Source organism: Falco biarmicus, chromosome 7, assembly GCF_023638135.1.
Source record: "Falco biarmicus isolate bFalBia1 chromosome 7, bFalBia1.pri, whole genome shotgun sequence".
Lineage (NCBI taxonomy): Eukaryota > Metazoa > Chordata > Aves > Falconiformes > Falconidae > Falco > Falco biarmicus.
In genome coordinates, this window is record NC_079294.1 from 18,578,503 (window position 1) to 18,597,649 (window position 19,147).

Consider the following 19,147-nt stretch of genomic DNA (forward strand, 5'->3'; position numbering starts at 1 on the left):
TTAATGTTATTTCTGACATCTTTCCTGTCACCAGGGTGTGAAACAGCACCTTTTTATCTCTAGAAATACTGGAAGAATGCTAGTTTTAGAGAAGGATATGTATTACATGACTGTAGAATTGTTCTTTTCTGAAAATGGAATTATTACACTTCTGTATAAATAGGAAATATATTTCACTATGTTTTTAGACAAGTTTGGACTGCTTACAGGTTTTCAATAGCATTTTAGTCTCCAATCAAACTGAAGATAAGCATCTATTCCGGTCTTTGAACTTGTTTGTTTTACAGATATTATTTGATAGTAAAATTTCCACCTTTTTTTATTCAACAGAAGCTCATTTGTATATAAATTTAAAGTGTGGGGCTTTTTTCTATGCAAGGAAGATTTTATGTAAAAAAAGAGTATTAACAAAAATTATAAATGCCTTTATTGTCAGCTTTGTTTATTCCTTATGTTTTATGTACTTAATGAGTAAGAAACAGTGGAGAATCGTTCTCTTAAATGGATGCTTCTGATACAGAAAAATACACATTCAAATCTAGTAAGCATAATAGTTTGGGTTTTTTTTATTCAAAGATGTTGCAACTTTTGAATGTGTACAAGAAATAATCTTTTAAAAGGAAAACAACAAATGCTTTTTCATGTAGAGTTTGCTTTCCTCTCTGTCTTATGCATTTAGGGAATGCTGGCACTAGTTTTGAATTGCATTGATCGCTTGAATGACTACAACAGTGCAGCTCATTTTGCAGGAATTGCAAGAGAAGAACTTGGCTCAGCGTGGAAAGAAATTTTGAATCTCCTTTATAAATTATTAGGTAAGTTCTTCAATGATCTACTTATGTAAAAATACAGGATGTGTATTCTTTATATTCTGCTTGCTGCTTCACCACCAAAGAATACTTTGTGTGTTATTCATTCTATCATGTAAATTACATGATTTCTTCAATATACTTACTGATATTTATTATAGAGGATAGTGTACGGAGCAACGAAGCAGCAGAAAAAGAAATCTCAGCTAGGAAAAAGACTGGTGCAGCATGCCAAATGCATTTTTTATTATTATTTAAATGTACCTGTGGTATGCAAATAGGTGTGAATTATTATTTTAAAAATTAAAAAACTAGAAAACAGTCTTTATATATGAAGTTGAAGAGAAGCCCAAAAGCAATAGTCAGAACTTGTAGGTCTACTGAATCCATGTTTGTAATTTGAGACTTAGAGTTAAATGTTAATAAAAATAATATATAAAACAGAAATTATTTTTTTTTTTCAATTTCAGTGCAATGCTTTCTAGATCAAACTGCTTCTGCATTGTAAGGCCAAAATATGTATATGTGTATTCCTTTAAGTCACTAATATGTTGCCTGAGTTCTGTAATTCCTTTTATAGGAGAACCTCGTCTTCTGGTGGAGTTAAAATACATTCTACTTCCATAACAAAGAAAGTTAGTCCCAAACCATAGTAAAATACGCAAGTCATGAGTTAGGACAAGTATAAAACCAATGAGGGGGAGTGCTTTGAAGCATGATGTTATTCACATATCAAAGACAGGCAGGTATTTCCAGTGAAGCCTTCTCATTCCTTTAAAAAGTAATGAGATACCGTTGCCTGTATTTTACCACAATCTTATGAGTTTAAACAAAAGTAGGATGAAAGAAACTTCTTCAGTGCTATGTAGACTTTCTCAGATTTTGTCATGATTTTCTTCTGCAGGTATATCTTGAATGCAATTATTGTGATATAATAAATATTAAGTTAATACTTCATAATAAAAAATCCTTGACAATTGTATAAAAAAGGCTGCTTGTTTGTTTTTCTATGGTCAGTAATAACTTCAAGAAGGAAAAAAAGCAGTATGGCTTGAAATGCTTGAATGCTGATTAAATTTCAAAGTGTGGTCAAATAACATTGTGTTCTGCACTGCTGAAGACTAAAAACTATCCAATCTATAACATGTTTTAATCAGAGATCAAGAAAAAGCACATAAGTAAAGATTAATAAAGAGCAGTACACCCAGCCTGCACTTGAGCTTAAACTTCTGCATATGATCCTCCCACTCATTGGTAGGATCAGATAGAAAAAGAGGCATTATAGCCTCTTGATCATGGCAGTGCTTGACATTTGCATCAAACAAGTGATAGATAATTTCTAATTAAATTTAACAATAAAAACAACATAAATAAAACCTATTTTCTGCTGAAATTCTTGATTATCCATTAGACCCCTGTCAACTTCAAAAACTACATGCCCTTTAGAAATTGTCCGTTGCTGATACTCAAATTAATGAAAATCTTAATTCTTTATTACTGTAACATATATGTATTTAGGATTTGTTTATTTATTATGTTGGGAAGTTGTTATAAAAACTGTATTAAAATATGTATGATTAACATTGGTGACTTAAAACAGAAATCTTCTAATACAAAATTATACCTTCTGGGTTTTTTTCCAGCTGCTCTCATTCGTGGCAACAGAAATAATTGTACCCAGTTTTCCAGTAACCTTGATTGGCTAATAAGTAAATTGGACAGATTAGAATCTTCCTCAGGTGAGACTCACTTTCATAAATGTAGGTTAGCTATCAATACACTACACACAGCTGTCTCAAATTATAAATGTCAGAGCAGTTTTCCTTGAAAACAGCATGAATTAGAAAACAAATACACTGTTTGGGTTTTTTGTGTGGTTTTTTTTTTTTTTTAATTGAGCAAAGTATTACATTTAAACAAACATTTTTTTGGCATTTTTTGTTTCCATACACTTGGTATGTGCAATACCAGGTCCGATGAATGTTGAATGTGACTTCAGTGAATTAATGGATTTGGTCAAACAGTATCAAGACTGCTGTCCGATTGCTGTTGAGTAACACCAGAGTTATTTGTGGGCACAAGTACAAATAACATGTGTGTGTATATATATACTTTTTTTTCATTATGGTATGTTCAACACTCCCTGCCAAAACCTTTATATCTCTCTCCCTGAAAAGGAGCTAAACTTGCATTTTTCTCAAATGGTTTTAAAATTGTGGCCATTTTCAAAAGCAAATAGAAATTAACAGCTTAGTAATGCATTTATGTATAGTGTAGTTCAAATCATAGTCGTATCAATTAAAAGTGTTCTCATTCTCTTTTTATACTGGAAAAAAGATTGCATCTCTAAAATATTTTGTTATTTACTGAGCTTTTAGATTGTGTTCAGTTGTGCAGGTGATTTAATGACAGCATTATTTCTGTGGCCTTCATACAGGTATTTTGGAAGTGTTGCACTGCATCTTGATTGAAAGCCCAGAAGCTTTAAATTTAATAGCTGAGGAGCATATCAAATCCATTATTTCATTGTTGGATAAACATGGACGCAATTACAAGGTATGTTTTGGAAATCTAAGGATATATTGATAATCTTACAGTAATTTTGAAAGAAAAACGGAGAAATGCCTACATGGAAATATGGGATTCTAGTGCCTTTTAATGAATAAAATAACCTTGAAGTACATCTGCAAAATTGCTTTGTTGAGATAAAAGAAGTGTGACATATAGTTGCTTTTCAGTTTCAAATACAGAAAATATGTATGAAAAGCAAATAGTTTAAAAATATTGATAACCAGTCAGAACTTTGGTTTTGTTGAGAAAATGAAGCATTCTGATGATAGTAAGCACATGGACAGAGTAGCTTGCTTGTGATGCAGGGCTCTGCAGAAGCAGTGAACTACCATTGTTGTATCCGCAGAAAGAAAGAATTAAATTCTTCAAAGTTATTCCTAACTTGAGTTATTATTATTATCAGTAGCAGAAAAGAGCAAAGTAAAATGAGAAGTCAGAAAAATAATCCAAATATCTGAAAACACAGGTGTTCAGAAGAAAGAAAAAACCCCTGAGTTATACCAGAAGAAGTAATGGTGGAAATTAATTTAGACATCAATGTGCAATTTATTATGACAGAAGAAGGTGAAAACAGTTTCTGGCTGCGATCAGGATGACATCACAACACAGAGGAGAATATAGTTTTATGTGTGATTTTCTGATGTGAGTTTCCTTACTCAATTAAAATTTTATTTGAAAGACTGATAACCTGGAGGAAGATCAAAGAAAGTTTTAATAAGCTGAAATTACTGATTTACAGAAGGTAATTTGGACAACCTAAACAACTGCAGTTATGGAGAAGGAAAGAAGTATTTTTAAGCATGGTTAAGGAGTATGAGCTGATAAAAGCAGGCATAAGAAAAAAGTTGAAATGACAGTTGTAAGTTTAGTTTACTATTTTTAGCTGCTAGCAAGATTATTGTGGTGGTTACCTGCAAAGAGAGATTTTCAGCCAGGGCATCTTAATCTCACCTCATAGTGAGAATTTAAAGCAGTAAAGGAAAGTATTTATTGTATACAGGAGAAGAATTAGACTGTGTAACAGCTTTATGGATTTCCATTTGTAATGTTTTTGACTAAATATCAGTAATTAATGAAATAATGTGAAGTAATGAATTTATTTGATGCTCTGGAAACAGTATGCCTTGTTCTCCCACTAAATTAAAAATTCTGTTGTGGTTTAGGAAATGAGAAACAGTAATATTATTAATGAAAATTGTCCTGGAAATTATGATTTGAATGATTTTTTTTAAAAAATGAAAAACATTGTGTCAGAAATATGGTCAGTGAGTACACAGAGATTATGTAAACAGTTTATATGTAAATTCTGAGTTACTGTTAATCGTTAATCATTAATGTTATTAAGACACTTTACAGCTGAGTACTGGTCAGAGTTTCTGTGGTTATTTAAGTTACTACCTCTATTCTTCTGCTGTGTTTTCTGCCCAGTAACAGAGGTGGTGGAAAGGAAAATGCATGGGGTGGAACACAGCAAAGTTCACAGTATATTAAACTGCTGTTGAGGGTGGGTTTGTGCTAATCCATTAGGCAGAGAACTTGGTGGCTAAAATAGATGTTCCGTTCTGCTGCTCCTTGCATTGTACAACAGTTTCTAAAATGTTAATCAACTGTGAAGATGGTTCTTTGTTTTGGACATGGTGTGTAAGAGTCTACGCCATTTGGGCTCATTGCTCAATGATTGCTTGTCAAAGCTCCAGTGCATCTTTAAGCTTTTATGTTTTTTTGCAAAAGTGTGCAGCTTTGTCCCTCAGCATTAAACAACACTATGTTACTGTGGTCTCTCTTCCAAAATCTTTTGCTCCGGTAATCCATGGGAGAATTATGTCAATCTCTTTCACTTTTCAGACCGTTACAAAAAAAAAAAAAAAAAAAAAAGGCAAGCTGAAATTTTAGAATAAAATCTTCCTGAAACTCTCTTTCACTTTATAATGAGTTCTTGTTTTTCATTTAAAAAATAAATGGATTACTTCTTATATTGAAAACATGCTTTCAGAACAGATTCATAAGCAGTCTGAGAATTACAGCTGAGAATTGTCCACTAATTTTGTTCAGAATGGTATTTGAGCTGCAGTAATTTCTCAAATAATTTTATTTTACATTTCAGATTTTTATTAAGATTTAATGTAAAAAAATTTAAAGAGTTGCCATATAGCTGTTGTAGCTTTGCTTTTTTCTAATCAAAATGAGAATAAGATCTCAAAGGAAGATTTTTTGGATGCATTTTGCAAACCCAGTGTTCTGAACTTGTGTTCCATGTTTGATACCCTCTATCAGTAGTACAGACTACACGTGGTCCATATATGTGAAAAGTATTTAGAAAACAGTAATCATAATGTGTATTACATTCCTTCCTTTAGGTCTATTCTGAATGTAATTTAAGCTAACAACTGAATAATAGTATATGCAGCTGCCTTTACCCAAATTTCTTCTGATTTTTTTTTTTTCTTTTTTAAGGTACTCGATGTGCTTTGCTCTCTCTGTGTCTGTAACGGAGTTGCAGTTCGTGCCAATCAAAATTTGATCTGTGACAATCTACTGCCTAGAAGAGACTTACTCTTGCAAACACGTTTGATTAATGATGTGACAAGGTATAGTGACATGTGTTATTGATATATTAGAAGAAATGGAACTTGCATGTCTTTAATAATTGATTGGTGAGAGTACTGTAACCTAAGAGATGTTCCACAGCTTTCAATATTGAAACACACACTTTAGGAAGTGTTTCTGTGCTAAATTCGGGAAAACCCATTTTTGTTAACAATACAGCATTTGTAATAGAAACTGTGCAGAAACAGAAATTACTAATTAATAGTAAGATCTGTTCTGAAATGAAAAGGTGGAAGTTGCTTGTTCCTCATTCAAAACAGAGCATGGCTTTCCCTAATAATTATTATGGAGTATGTAAAACATACTGGGAAGTACTTGTGTGTTTTAAGAGGGATTTGACTTCCTGGAAGCCTCACTCCTGTTTGTTTGGTTTTTTTTTATTTTAAGAAATGATGTTGTTATTCCTCTTTTGACTATTAAGTTTTTCAAAGTGTGGAACCTATACCATGGAAGATGATTCTACAGCAGCTTTATAAAGTCATAAAATGGGTTGCTATTTTAAATATTATAAATGAAATGTGGACATCTACACTCTTACCATACTTGCAAAGAAAATTTGATTATTGTAGAGCAATATAATTCATATGTCGCATTTTATATTTATACTAACTGGCTTACATTTTCTTTCTTAGCATAAGGCCAAACATATTCCTAGGTGTTGCTGAGGGTTCTGCACAATACAAGAAGTGGTACTTTGAGTTAATAATTGATCAGGTTGATCCATTCTTGACGGCAGAACCCACCCATTTACGAGTTGGATGGGCCTCTACTTCAGGTTATGCCCCCTATCCTGGAGGTGGAGAAGGATGGGGAGGCAATGGTGTTGGTGATGACCTGTACTCTTATGGTTTTGATGGCCTTCATCTGTGGTCTGGTAAGTACTTTGTTTACTTTCACTTTTTCTTACCTACCTTTAGGAGTTACCTGCCTTTACTTTGAGTAACTGTGTGTATATAGCATGCTATTTTATAATAAGCTACATTCAGAACTCCAGGATACCATGAAGTTGTTTGGAATTTCAGGTCAGACTTCTTGTCTGAGATTTTAGTCAATATTGAATTATACCAGTTAGGCTTTTTAGCAGATAGCGTCTATTTTCATGTTTTTGATCAAAAAATGGCATTTTCCAGATCTAGACCAATAGTGACTTGTCTGTTGGTTCAAAATCAATGGATGTATTGATCTCAGACAAATTAATTGTACATGGATCTACATTTGCATTATTCTTTCACTTTGTATCTACAGTTGAAGCAAAATGACATTATTATTCTCACATCTATTGATAGATTTAATAAATTGAATTTAAATTTTGATAAATACTTTCATGAAAGGTAATTTTGGCAATTAGAAATAAGAATTGCTACACTTCTACCAACTTTGGTTATTTTTAAACACAAATGTCTGTGCTGGAATCTCAAACTGAAAACCTGTAGTTGCTATGCTGTTTGAAAAAATAGTTTTCATATTAGTATTTAAAGTAGACTTAGTGGAAAAAAATAGTTTTTCTAGGAGTGCCACTTAAGTGTGTAGCAATTTAGGAGACTCAGTACTGCAGTGAAGTGATACTGCATGTGTATGTGAATGGGAGTTAATGGATGCCAGCAAATGCGTATTTTGTGGTAACTTAAGGATCAGTGATGGTAAAGTTGTGGGTTTATTAGCCATTCTTTGTTCAAGAGAATTGAAGATATTAGTGGGCTGAGTGGAAGTGGAAGTCACTGCCTATGCAGTTGGGAAGATTTGAGTAAGAGCTCTAGAAGAGTAAAAGGAGTTCACAGGAGGACTCAGCTGAAATGTTGCAGTTCAAATAATTTTTCTAATAATGAGTGTGTTGTAAATAACCCCCTGAGGAAAAAGGAGACAACAGAAGAATCTGATTAGGATGCTTTGGAGGGATTAGTGAGAGCCCTCTGGGGCATGTAGTTAGCTGGAAAGTGGTGTTGGAGCTATGAGCAAGGCTCCTGGGTTTTTGTGTGATTATCCCTTCCCCAATATATCCAGGGAAAGTGAACTAGGATAAACTTTATGTAAACCAACAGGTTTGTCATAGCAGAGTACTTTTTGACCATGTCAGTTTAAGTTCCTATAGAAACAACCAGCAAAGTGCTGCTGCCTATTTGTAAGATTCAAATGGCAACACAGGAAATCCTGATGGCTGTTTTTTGCTTTCTTGAAGTTTCTGCATGCTCTTTAAATAAGGAATGTTTCAGAGAGGAAGTAATGCATAAGGCTATAAAATAAGAAATTACTTAAGGAATTAGTTGTATGTCCTTAATTACATCATCTGCTATCTTTGTAACGTCGTTAATCAAATTATCAATAAGTAATGGAAGGAGAAAGAAAAACAGTAGGAAGCAAAACAGTTGCTAAAATTTCTAGAAGATTTTTACATATGTATTCTGTTTACGTAAATATTTAACACAGAGCTCTGGCAATTAGGTTTTCTACCTAAAATGTGTATCAGTCTATCTTAATTGGTAAAGGTCTTTCATCCATATAGAAGATTTTGTTAAGAATACAGATGAAACTGGAAGATCACCTTTTATTAATGTCATTTTAATATGGTCCAACATTGTATTTTCTCTGCCTTATACCTTTGTTAATCATAAACTATTTGAGAGCGAATGTTATTGACTAGGTCTCAAGATAGAATTGACTAGGCTTCAAGGTAGAATTGAATTGAAAACTGAGTTTCTTTTCTGGAATCACATGTGGACATATTTTTCCAATGTTAGACGATTCCTGCCACCTTTTCTCTGAAGTGCTCAAACCTTGAGTTGCGAATGTAACATTTTGTTGTAAAGGATATTGTGTAACAATATGTCTCACCAGGAATTTAGCTTTTACATTTGTTCAAAAGACTTAGAAAAAAAATCATTATCAACACACTCTATAGATCTTTCTTAATTTAACTGTTTTGTTTCTTGAGTATGTAGCTGTCCATGATCATTCAGAAGTTTGAGGAAAAAAACGGACACTATTTCAGTCCTTGTGTGTACAGTCTTTAATTATGAAGTAGCATGTTATTTTTCCTTCCAGATCTCCTTGCATACATAGTAAACAATGGATATTTTCTATTTTGTTCAGTTTGTGCCTTGTGCTTTATTTACTGTACACTGTTGAAGGCATGTAGGCAAATTCATTAACTTCCCCGTAATTCTTAGTGCCTTGAAATGCCATATACAGCTAAGTTTTCTAACTGCTCAGAAAAAGATACTGTGGGGCCATGCAATTAAAAGATGTGTTGCAAATACAATGTACATAAATATACTGAATTTGATTTTACAGCCTTAATTCTAACATTTCCTAATATGGGTATATTTGACTTTTCAATTATATTAGCATTGTTCTGGCATAGGATTTTGTATATAAAATATCTGTTTGTGTGTGCTCGCACATAATTCAATATTTTTTTTCAGCACTACTGAACAATTTTCAAATGACGAATAGTTATTCTTTTGAGTAGGCTAGGCACATCTGTAACATACTCCATTAGAAATGGCTGAATAAGTCATTAATACTAAAGCAAACACTAATAGAACCTTAGAAATACAGTGCTGGAAAATCTCTTAAATCTCTTCTCCTGCAGTAAGGGAAAATTCAGGGTACTTAAGCTGCCCTGAACAGTTGACTTGACTTGTTCTTAAGAAATTCCAAACACAAAAATTTGGAATAGCGCTTAGCTGCTTAATTAGTTTTGCTTTACAGTTCAAATAAAATGTTTTCAAGGGAATTGTTTTGAAAGGAATTCTGAAGAGAGATTCCTTGGCTGAAAATGTACTCAAAATATTCAAGTGTGATTGAAAAACTGCAGTTATCTGTAAATATGTGTAGTTAGATTACTTCATATATATTATTTCTAGTTAACTGTTATTATAATTGCTGAGCCATGTGCATGGCCGTAAGGTTCCACCTTCCTGGATAGGGAAAACTAAGCTCCCACTGTTTACTGTATGTTTGTAGTTGATAAAGTAAACCTGGCGTGTTAAATTCTTGGTCCATTTTTTGATAACTCGGTATACCATTCTGCCTCTTGATACTGTAAACCTGGATATTGGTCATAATCACAGATACAGTAGAATTATAGAATCATAGGATGGTTTGGGTTGGAAGCGACCTTTAAAGATCATCTTGTCCAACCCCCTGCCATGGACAGGGACACCTTCCACGAGACCAGGATGCACAAAGCCCCATGCAGCCTGGCCTCGAACAGTTCCAATGATGGGGCATCCACAGCTTCGCTGGGGAAACTTCCAGTGTCTCACCACTGAATATTCACAGATATGTGAATCTAGTATTTTGCAAATAACTAAAGAAAAAAAAATTGATATATCAATGTTAGCTTTATAAAAAGGATATCATTTACTGTGCTTCAGCACTCCTGCATCAGGCTACAGTGTGAACTTGGGTGATTTCAGCTGAACATGTTCTGTCTTGCACACAGCGTCAGAGGTCTCAAGTCATTTGCTCAGTTTGTGTGCTTTTCTGCCACATGTCAGTTTGAATAGTGTTGACTCAGTGTCTTTCTCTAAAAGCAGAACCATTCATAAAAATGATGAAGGCAAGATCATGTCTTCATGACTATGAACAAAAAACTTGATGGTGTTTTTGAGGAAATAATTTCATTGTCGAACCTGTGAAAATCTCCTTAAAGCTTCTCATTACTTCTGAATACTTTTATCCTAGGTCGAGTACCCAGAGCTGTAGCCTCTGTCAATCAGCATTTATTAGCATCTGATGATGTGGTTAGCTGCTGCTTGGATCTAGGTGTACCCAGCATTTCATTCCGCATTAATGGACAGCCTGTGCAAGGAATGTTTGAGAACTTCAGTACAGAAGGGTTTTTCTTCCCTGTTGTAAGCTTATCAGCAGGTGTAAAGTAAGTAAAACTTAATTTTAATTGTCATCTTTGCTGTCATGTCACACAAAATTTTGTACAAATTCATGTATGATTTGTTCTGTTTTGTTGTTTCAGTTCTGTCCAACCAGCAGCTGGGAGGTAGGGGGGCAGGAAAGTACTGATTTAGTTTAGTGATGATTTCACTTGAGGGTGAAATTTGAGCCTGTTAACAATTTAACCAAGTCACAGTGCCTGAAAATTGTTATTTTATGGATATTTGGTGTCTTAGAGGAAATTAATTTTGTCTCATTCCAATTATCAGTGAAAAAAAGCACATTAGAAACACAGCAACACATTTGGCACTAATTAAAATTCTCACTGGCTTTCTCAGCAGGAAGTAAAAAACCTAAATCAGCATGAAAACTGATACTATATTCACAGTAGGAAATACAAAGAACTGATGAGAAGCAGTTTTAGAATCTCATTACTAATATTGCCTATTTCTTACCTGTTTTGTAGCTAAAATACTGAGATTTGGACATTTTCAGGCTTCTTGTGTTATCTTACCTTTAAATTATTCATAAAACCTGCAAATGTCAGTCTACGTAAGTGGCCAAAAACCTTGTGTTAACATTACAAAGCCAATGCAACCACAAAAGACTAACTCTTGCACTGCTGTCATAACATGACTAATTTCTGTTCAGATCATTTTAGAGCATTTTTTTTGCTGGTATTGACGGGCAACAATTTTAGGAAGGAAAGACAAAAAGACAATTAAGGAGAATTCTTCAATAAGAAAGGTTAGGATTTTTCTGTCTGTTGTAGGCCAAGCATGATTTATGCATAAAATATAGATAAGTTATGAACATTTTTCACTATGAAAACAATACTAACAGTCTAGATGTCAATAGCTGCCAGAAACTGCTGAATTTAGAAGAGATAATCAGGAATGGAGAAAGAGATTGTGGTGGAGGAGTGAAAAGATGCAAAGGGCTGGCTGTTATTTGAAGGAGGGTGTCTCTTATACATGGTAATTTTTGAGAACTGAAGGTTCAGTTTGGCCAGAATAGGAAGTATATAGCTTTCATAAGTAAAAGAAGGCTCAGATTATAAACAGTTCATACATTTAGCAATTTAAGGAAAAAGAAATCTTTGTTTCTGTGAAGTAAATCAGATAAGTAGTTCTCTATGGGCTTTTCCTTCTGTGATCAATAGATAAATACTTTGAGCATCTCATGTTTGAGAGAACCTCTTAGGTAAGAATACTAACAGAGACCAAACAGAATAAAGCAGGGCTGGGAAGGGTTTAATAAATCAACTTTCATTTGTTCTCAGGGAGTGACCCTACTATGTAGCTGCACTAGTACAAGAGCTTTTGAAACTGTTCATTAATTTTTCTGTAAGAAATCTGCCTAAACTGGTGTAATCAATTTTCTTCATTCTTATTTGATGCTGTTTGTGTATTTTGTGAGAGAATTTTCCCTTGTAGTTAATAGTAGTTGATGGCAGTAACAGATTATATGTAATCTGTGTTTGTTAATATCAGATTATTAGATGGGAATCCTGAGTTCATAAGTGGAGAAGAGTGTTCTGCACCAGGCACAAACTCCTATGTTTCTGCTTCTGTTTTGGCTTACCTGCTTTTCCTCTGCTTTCTGTGTCTTTCTCAGTCTCTGGTTCTGGGTATGCTTTATCATTCTATCATCATTTTTTCCTCTCTAAATCCTGGTCAGCACCTGCTTTCCTACAATCTCTTTTTCTGTGTTTTACTGTAGGCATTTTCTCCCTATCTGTCCTTTTTTTCCTCCTTCTACCAATGGTGCTATAAACTCTGCTTATAGTACCACAATACAGCCATTCAAATAAACAAGGAATTTAAACAGCAGCTCTGTATTGAGAATTCATTTTATTTTCTTCTATTTTTCTTTTCTTTTATTCAGATTTATTTAACGTCTTCTCAAAAAGTACGTAAATGCAGAGGTAAAGAAATGAAACACAAGATTAACTTTAAATGAGCCCTCCAACATGTTTTTAGGGAAGCTGGAGGTCTGGATTAGTTGACATGAAAAGTCAACATCTTAAAAGCAAATGCCAGCTGCTTTTAGTAATTAAACAAGGTGCATTAAATACGGTTATCATGGGGATCTTGTCTTTCACAGACAGCCTTCGTAGTAAGCAAAAGACTATTTAGCATAGTCTTGTCATTCAGGCTACAAAAACAAAGTATAGCTACTAGCAAATTGCTAGAATGGCAGTCACAGTTTCCGATGTACAGCCCAACTCCAAAATGAAGGAAAAGGAGTAGTCATTAAACTAAATCAATCTGTTTAATTATTTCTGGCTGTCTTTTGTATCTTTTACATTTATATGAAAATTACATGTCTGAGGAGAAACAGAAAGCTATAGGAGTTTAATAGGAATTTTAGGTACACTTCCGCAACTCATTCCCAGTTGTAGTATTTGGTATATTTTTGTATGCTTGATTTACATGATATGATTATAGTGGACTTTTTTCACCATATCCTCTGGTTTTTTTTCCTCATGTGCCAACTGCCTGCATGAATGCACTGAGAAGTTCATTTAAACCTTTTAAGTGGTATATAAATAGTCCTTATGGGATTTTTTTAGAGTAACAGTCCAGTTTAAATTAGATTTGTGTTTGCAGATCATTCAAATGCATTAAAAAATTCACAATTTACACCACTTGATTTAAAGTAAAAAACTTTTATTTTTTGGAAAGTATGCTACTGTATTGAATATTTAGTTTTGCTTTGACCAAAAGTTTTCAAAAAATAGTTGGTAGGCGATAGTGTTATCGATAGTATGTATGCTTGGTTACTCTGGTATTTGTCAAAGCATGAAATAAATACACCTGCATTTTTGTAAATGCTATTCGAATAAATGCTTGAGTTTCTAAATGATTTATTTATACTATTAATATATGCTGACTATTTGAGAGTATAATTTCTTCATTGAAAATTGCACAGAGTTCGTTTTTTATTGGGTGGACGTCATGGAGAGTTTAAATTTCTGCCTCCTGCTGGCTATGCTCCCTGTTATGAAGCATTACTTCCAAAAGAGAAGATGAAACTGGAGCCAGTGAAAGAATATAAGAGAGATTCAGATGGAGTGAGGGATTTGTTGGGTACAACACAATTCCTCTCCCAAGCTTCCTTTATCCCTTGTCCAATAGACACCAGTCAGGTATGTTAAGTGTGCAATGGCGGGATTATAAAAGGTGTCTTAACACAATTTAAATTCACAATATAAAATCTAAGATAGCTTGCCCCCTTTCTTAGCAATTCGTCATTTGTGTGTTGGGGTGTATTTAACTGAACTACATGATCTTGATTCTACAAGGTGTGGTAACTGGAACCCTTTCTTATTTTCTTTTCTTAGATTGCTCTTCCTTTTCATCTTGAAAAGATCAGGGACAAACTAGCTGAAAATATTCATGAGCTGTGGGGAATGAACAAAATAGAACTGGGCTGGACATATGGCAAGGTATGTTTTGAATGAGCTGTCTGGGTACAGTCACCTACAGTAGGTTAAGTCTTCTACCAGAAAACCTGGATTTAGAAGCTGAACAGAGTGTTTAACGGTTGTCTGTACCTGTTCGTTTATTGCTGGTAACGTAAGCTGGCAGGAGACAGTGATATTAACCAGGGGTTAGAAGGCAAATTTGGAATATAAATAAGGTATATATATTTTAGCACTGTAAGTAGTTAACTATTTGAAAAAATACCTTAATTGAGAAACGTACTAGCTATACCAAGATGGAATTCCTCTGAAAATCGTGCCAATACGTGCCCTCAACTATGGTTACTCTAACATTAGGGATCAAAGAGATAACAAGGAAAAAGTCCAGTGTAGAAATTAGCTTCTGTTGATAATGGAGAAAGGCTTTTGGTGATTTTTGTAAAAGTTCAAATTCCTCAGAGTTCAGGGGTTTTATTTAATTATTTACAGTTAAAACTTACCATTATAATGATCCCATATAATGTGGTACAACCCAACAGCTTGAAGAGTGTAAGACCATCTGGTCAATATTATTTAAATGTGTATGACAAGGCATTCCCTGTCCAACGGATGTCACCAAATGAAAAACAGTTAAAAGTGTAGGCCAAAAATATTGTATTCAGAATATTGTATTAAATTAAACAATTATATTAAAATCGGTGCCTTCCCCTAATAATAAAAAATTCTAAAGACCGTTCTGTCTTAAATTTAGATTATTTCATCTTGCTTCCTTTCAAATTCAGTTTTACTGGAATAGTCCTGTATGTGCCCATCACAACTGTATCCTATCTTAGAAGAATCTTTTTCCTTGTCTTATCTTCTGCTGGTTTTACTTACAGATCTGATTTACCTTTTTCTTCAATAACTCTATCATACTATCTGCTAAAATGTTATTGCTATTAAAATTCTGAGCTTTACTAGCCTTTTTAATGTTTCTGAGCTTTGGCAATTGGAAAATGTTTTTGTATGTGAAATGTCATGGCTTAGTTACCATCAGGATAGAAGCGCTTGAGTGAAAGAACTTGTTTAAGAGTCAGATAAATATTCAGACTTATGTCAATATCAGAAAAAGAATGCTCTGCTTCGTTATTCCAGTGGAATTTGGAAAACATTGCCAAATGATTCATTAAGACTTTTGTATCAGAACATGTACAATAGATCAGATTGTGCTCTATTGAGCATGTATTACTCAAGCATTCAGCAGAAATGTTCATTGAGTTTACAGGCCTGCTTTCTTGTGTTTAATGTATTTATGCAGAACACATGAAATCGCTGTATTTTTTTCTGATTTTGTTGGTTATGGAGGAGTACTTACAGTGTCTATTATAAATGAATCATGGAGAAGTTCATTTATGTAATGATGTGTAACTGTCATTGAGAGAAGATAAATGATATTGTTTACAATGTCTTTATTATTGCAAAGAATTAACTGCTTTTTTACTCTTGATTCTGGCCTGAATCTGGTACCAGGGAAGTACTCTTTTCTGTTGCTTTGTTACAGATACGGGATGATAATAAAAGGCATCATCCTTGTCTTGTGGAATTCTCAAGATTACCTGAGACAGAGAAGAATTATAATCTACAAATGTCAACTGAAACCCTCAAGTGAGCTTTAAATTTAAAAGAAAATAAAGTGGGATTTTTTTATTATTTTTATTCAAGCACTTTGTACTGCTGTAAGATATAAAAACATTAGACTATCTCATTCGAAGTGTGTTCTGCTAACTTTGCTAGGAGTTCCAGGAACACATTCAGAGCAATTTAGAAATATCTTGTGTCTACAGAGATATGAAGAAAAAAACGCCACCAAGTGCTGTTGGTTTTAATAAAGTGGCACAATTTTAAATCCACAGGTTTTAATTTTTTAGACTTTGAAGGTTTTATTTGTTATTTCTGATAAGTTATACAGTTGAGTTTTGAAATTCCATTGCTTTGAATTTCTCCTTTGTTTTTAAATATTATTAGTTCTGTGTATTTATTCTAAAACCAAAATAAATTTATAAAATGGGTGGGCACTATAAGGTTTCACTACTGCCTTTTTTTTATATTGACAGAACGCTTTTGGCCCTTGGATGTCACATTGTTCATGCTCATCCAGCAGCTGAGGAAGATCTTACAAAAGTCAAACTTCCTAAAAAGTATGTACCTTATGATAGCTATTATATATTACTAGTAACGACAGGGTATTAATTACACAAAACCATCATAAGGTCATTTTAAAAAATTCTTGATACGAACCCGATACCTGATACAGACTTACAGAGCACATGGTTGGTCCTTTACCTTGCCTGTGATGATGCTTGACTGAATACTGCTGCATTAAATCATCTTGTGGAGTGATTCACAGAGACACGAATGGTCACATACTTAAACCACATACAGTTATATCTGCATTACATGATCTTAGAATAGATACTCCAAAGTTAAAAGCAACATCTCGGTGCTTTTCTACCACTTAGCAAAGAATAAGATATGTATATGATGGTAAATTGATCTACTTGAAAGGGGGTTTACTATTTTCCCATAACTCCTGTTTCGATTTACACCCTCTCCTTCCCTCCCCTCCAAACAAAGGTTTGTTCAATGTGCAGACATTTCCAGAGACATTTTTAATGCATTTCTTTAAAGAAGAGGAAAAAAGCGAAAATTGCTGTTTTCACAATGTTGCACATTTCTAGGAAATGTAAATATGTAGATTATTGCATAAAATACTGTCAGGTTTTTGCTTTATTTTTTATTTGGTAGCTAAACTGTAATAGTCAGAGATAAAACAGTTGAATGATCATTTGTATTTAGACATCTTTAAATCATCAGTAGTAATCACCCCAAAGGTGGCAAAGATTAATCAGGCATTACATCTGTGTTTTAGCATTGTCTGTGGGAATTCTGTAGTCCTCCTGGAATAGATTAAAGCTCTGTCTTGTAACAAAACTTGAAGACAGAAACAGTGATTTGGATAGTTGCCATTTTGCATCAGTTTATCAACCCACAGATGTCTTTTTTCCTGAAACAACTTTATCCATGAGAAGCAGTGAGGTTTTTTAAAAAGAGCAGTAAAATGAATAGTTTTATTATATGAGAGATGGTAATCTTGATCCAGTTGATGACATTAATTAAAAAAAACCCAACTTTTCCCAAGATTCACACTGCAGACAGTATATCATAGTTCTGTTTTGATACTATTGTCTTCAATAACAGAACAAATAACTCTTAGTTTCTGGCTCTTCTTAAAATATCTATTGCCTACATAAATCATCCTAGCAAATGGAAACTCTCTCATTTGAGCAAGACATTGTCTGCATGTGTCTAAAACAACAGTCTTTATACTATGTGGAAGGTTTGGAGAGGGTAATATCTGCTACTAAAAAACTACTGAACTACTTATTCAATGAAAAATTGGGAAGAACGATAGTTAAAATATGTTTTCTTCTGTTGGAAAAATGGTAATGCAATCTTTACAGACTAGTATACAAAAAATACCATACTTAATAATGAATAAAATATAATTTCATAAGGAGTCATCATGGAGATCTTTAAAATAGGAAGTACTTGAAAGATTTGAATAACAAATATAAAAAAATAGAAGGAGTACTCATTTAATAACAATTTGTTTTTTTCATAGAAACTATTTAGATGGATGAACATATGGATCTGGGTCACATTTAATTTTACATAGGGTGTAAGTAGCTGGAAAATGAGACTACTAGAATACAATTTATATCCTAGTCAATGACAAAATGTAATGCAGGGATTTTGCAAAGAAATGGAAGAGTAGGAGATTGAAAAGTGGAGAGAGAAAGTGAAGAATGCCACATAGAAAACTTTAAATACCATTAGTGAGTTATCTTGACTCTCTGTTTTCCTTTGCTGGCTTACAGTTATATGATGTCAAATGGTTATAAACCTGCTCCTCTTGATCTTTCTGAAGTGAAATTATTACCTTCTCAAGAATTTCTAGTTGACAAGCTAGCAGAAAATGCACATAATGTCTGGGCAAAAGACAGAATAAAGCAAGGATGGACCTATGGCATTCAGCAGGTAAGGACTTCAGATGCATTTGGAATAAGTAAGGAACATGACATTTTGTTTTCTAGAACATCAGTTGGGAATATTAAATAAAAGGATAACTCTTGAATGTCATGTCATGTCTGGAAAAGTTAGAGGGGGTGGGGAGTAGGAAAAGAAGCCTTGCCCATGCAAGTCTGAATAGATTGTCAGAACTGTATGGTTATAGCTGCAGGATGTATGAGAACATATTTTCATACTTCTTTTTTCATTCTTGTCTTTAGGTTTTTAATATTATTAACATTTGGCCTTGCATTTGTAGAACTGTTCTTCCTCAATATTTTTTCTCTTCTGTAAAGTTAACATTATTTCAGAATACACTGTCTCGTTATATAAAATCTTTGTGATGTTATAACAGTTTTCTTGTTTGTTTTTTATAACCCCTTTTTAGGATCTTAAGAACAAACGTAATCCTCGGCTAGTGCCATATGCATTATTAGATGAACGTACTAAAAAATCAAACAGAGATAGCCTCCGTGAAGCTGTTAGAACATTTGCGGGCTATGGTTATAGTATCGAGCCACCTGACCAAGAGATAGGTATGTACTTTCAATGAGAGTCATGGCCTTTTTTTCCCCTCAGTGCTGGGAAAAAAACATAAAATACTGAAACAGATAGGGAAAACATAAAATATGAATTAAGTAGTAGTATATTTTTGCAGTGAACTTTAATGAAAGGTACAAATATACTTTGTAAATTATTTATGTATTACTCAGATATATATATTTTTTTTAAA

The 19,147-nt window shown here is 33.5% G+C and overlaps 1 protein-coding gene across 1 annotated transcript in view; it reads left to right on the forward strand.

Moving 5' to 3' along the window:
- Nucleotides 1-19,147, forward strand: part of RYR3 (ryanodine receptor 3) — a 233,144-nt gene that overhangs the window by 81,625 nt on the left and 132,372 nt on the right. Inside the window, exons 15-26 of the mRNA XM_056346522.1 lie at nt 680-815; nt 2,453-2,548; nt 3,247-3,365; nt 5,835-5,968; nt 6,620-6,861; nt 10,674-10,866; nt 13,815-14,031; nt 14,227-14,331; nt 15,848-15,951; nt 16,401-16,484; nt 18,225-18,384; nt 18,803-18,950. Coding sequence (XP_056202497.1) covers nt 680-815; nt 2,453-2,548; nt 3,247-3,365; nt 5,835-5,968; nt 6,620-6,861; nt 10,674-10,866; nt 13,815-14,031; nt 14,227-14,331; nt 15,848-15,951; nt 16,401-16,484; nt 18,225-18,384; nt 18,803-18,950 — 1,738 coding nt within the window. The remainder of the gene's footprint in view (nt 1-679; nt 816-2,452; nt 2,549-3,246; nt 3,366-5,834; nt 5,969-6,619; nt 6,862-10,673; nt 10,867-13,814; nt 14,032-14,226; nt 14,332-15,847; nt 15,952-16,400; nt 16,485-18,224; nt 18,385-18,802; nt 18,951-19,147) is intronic.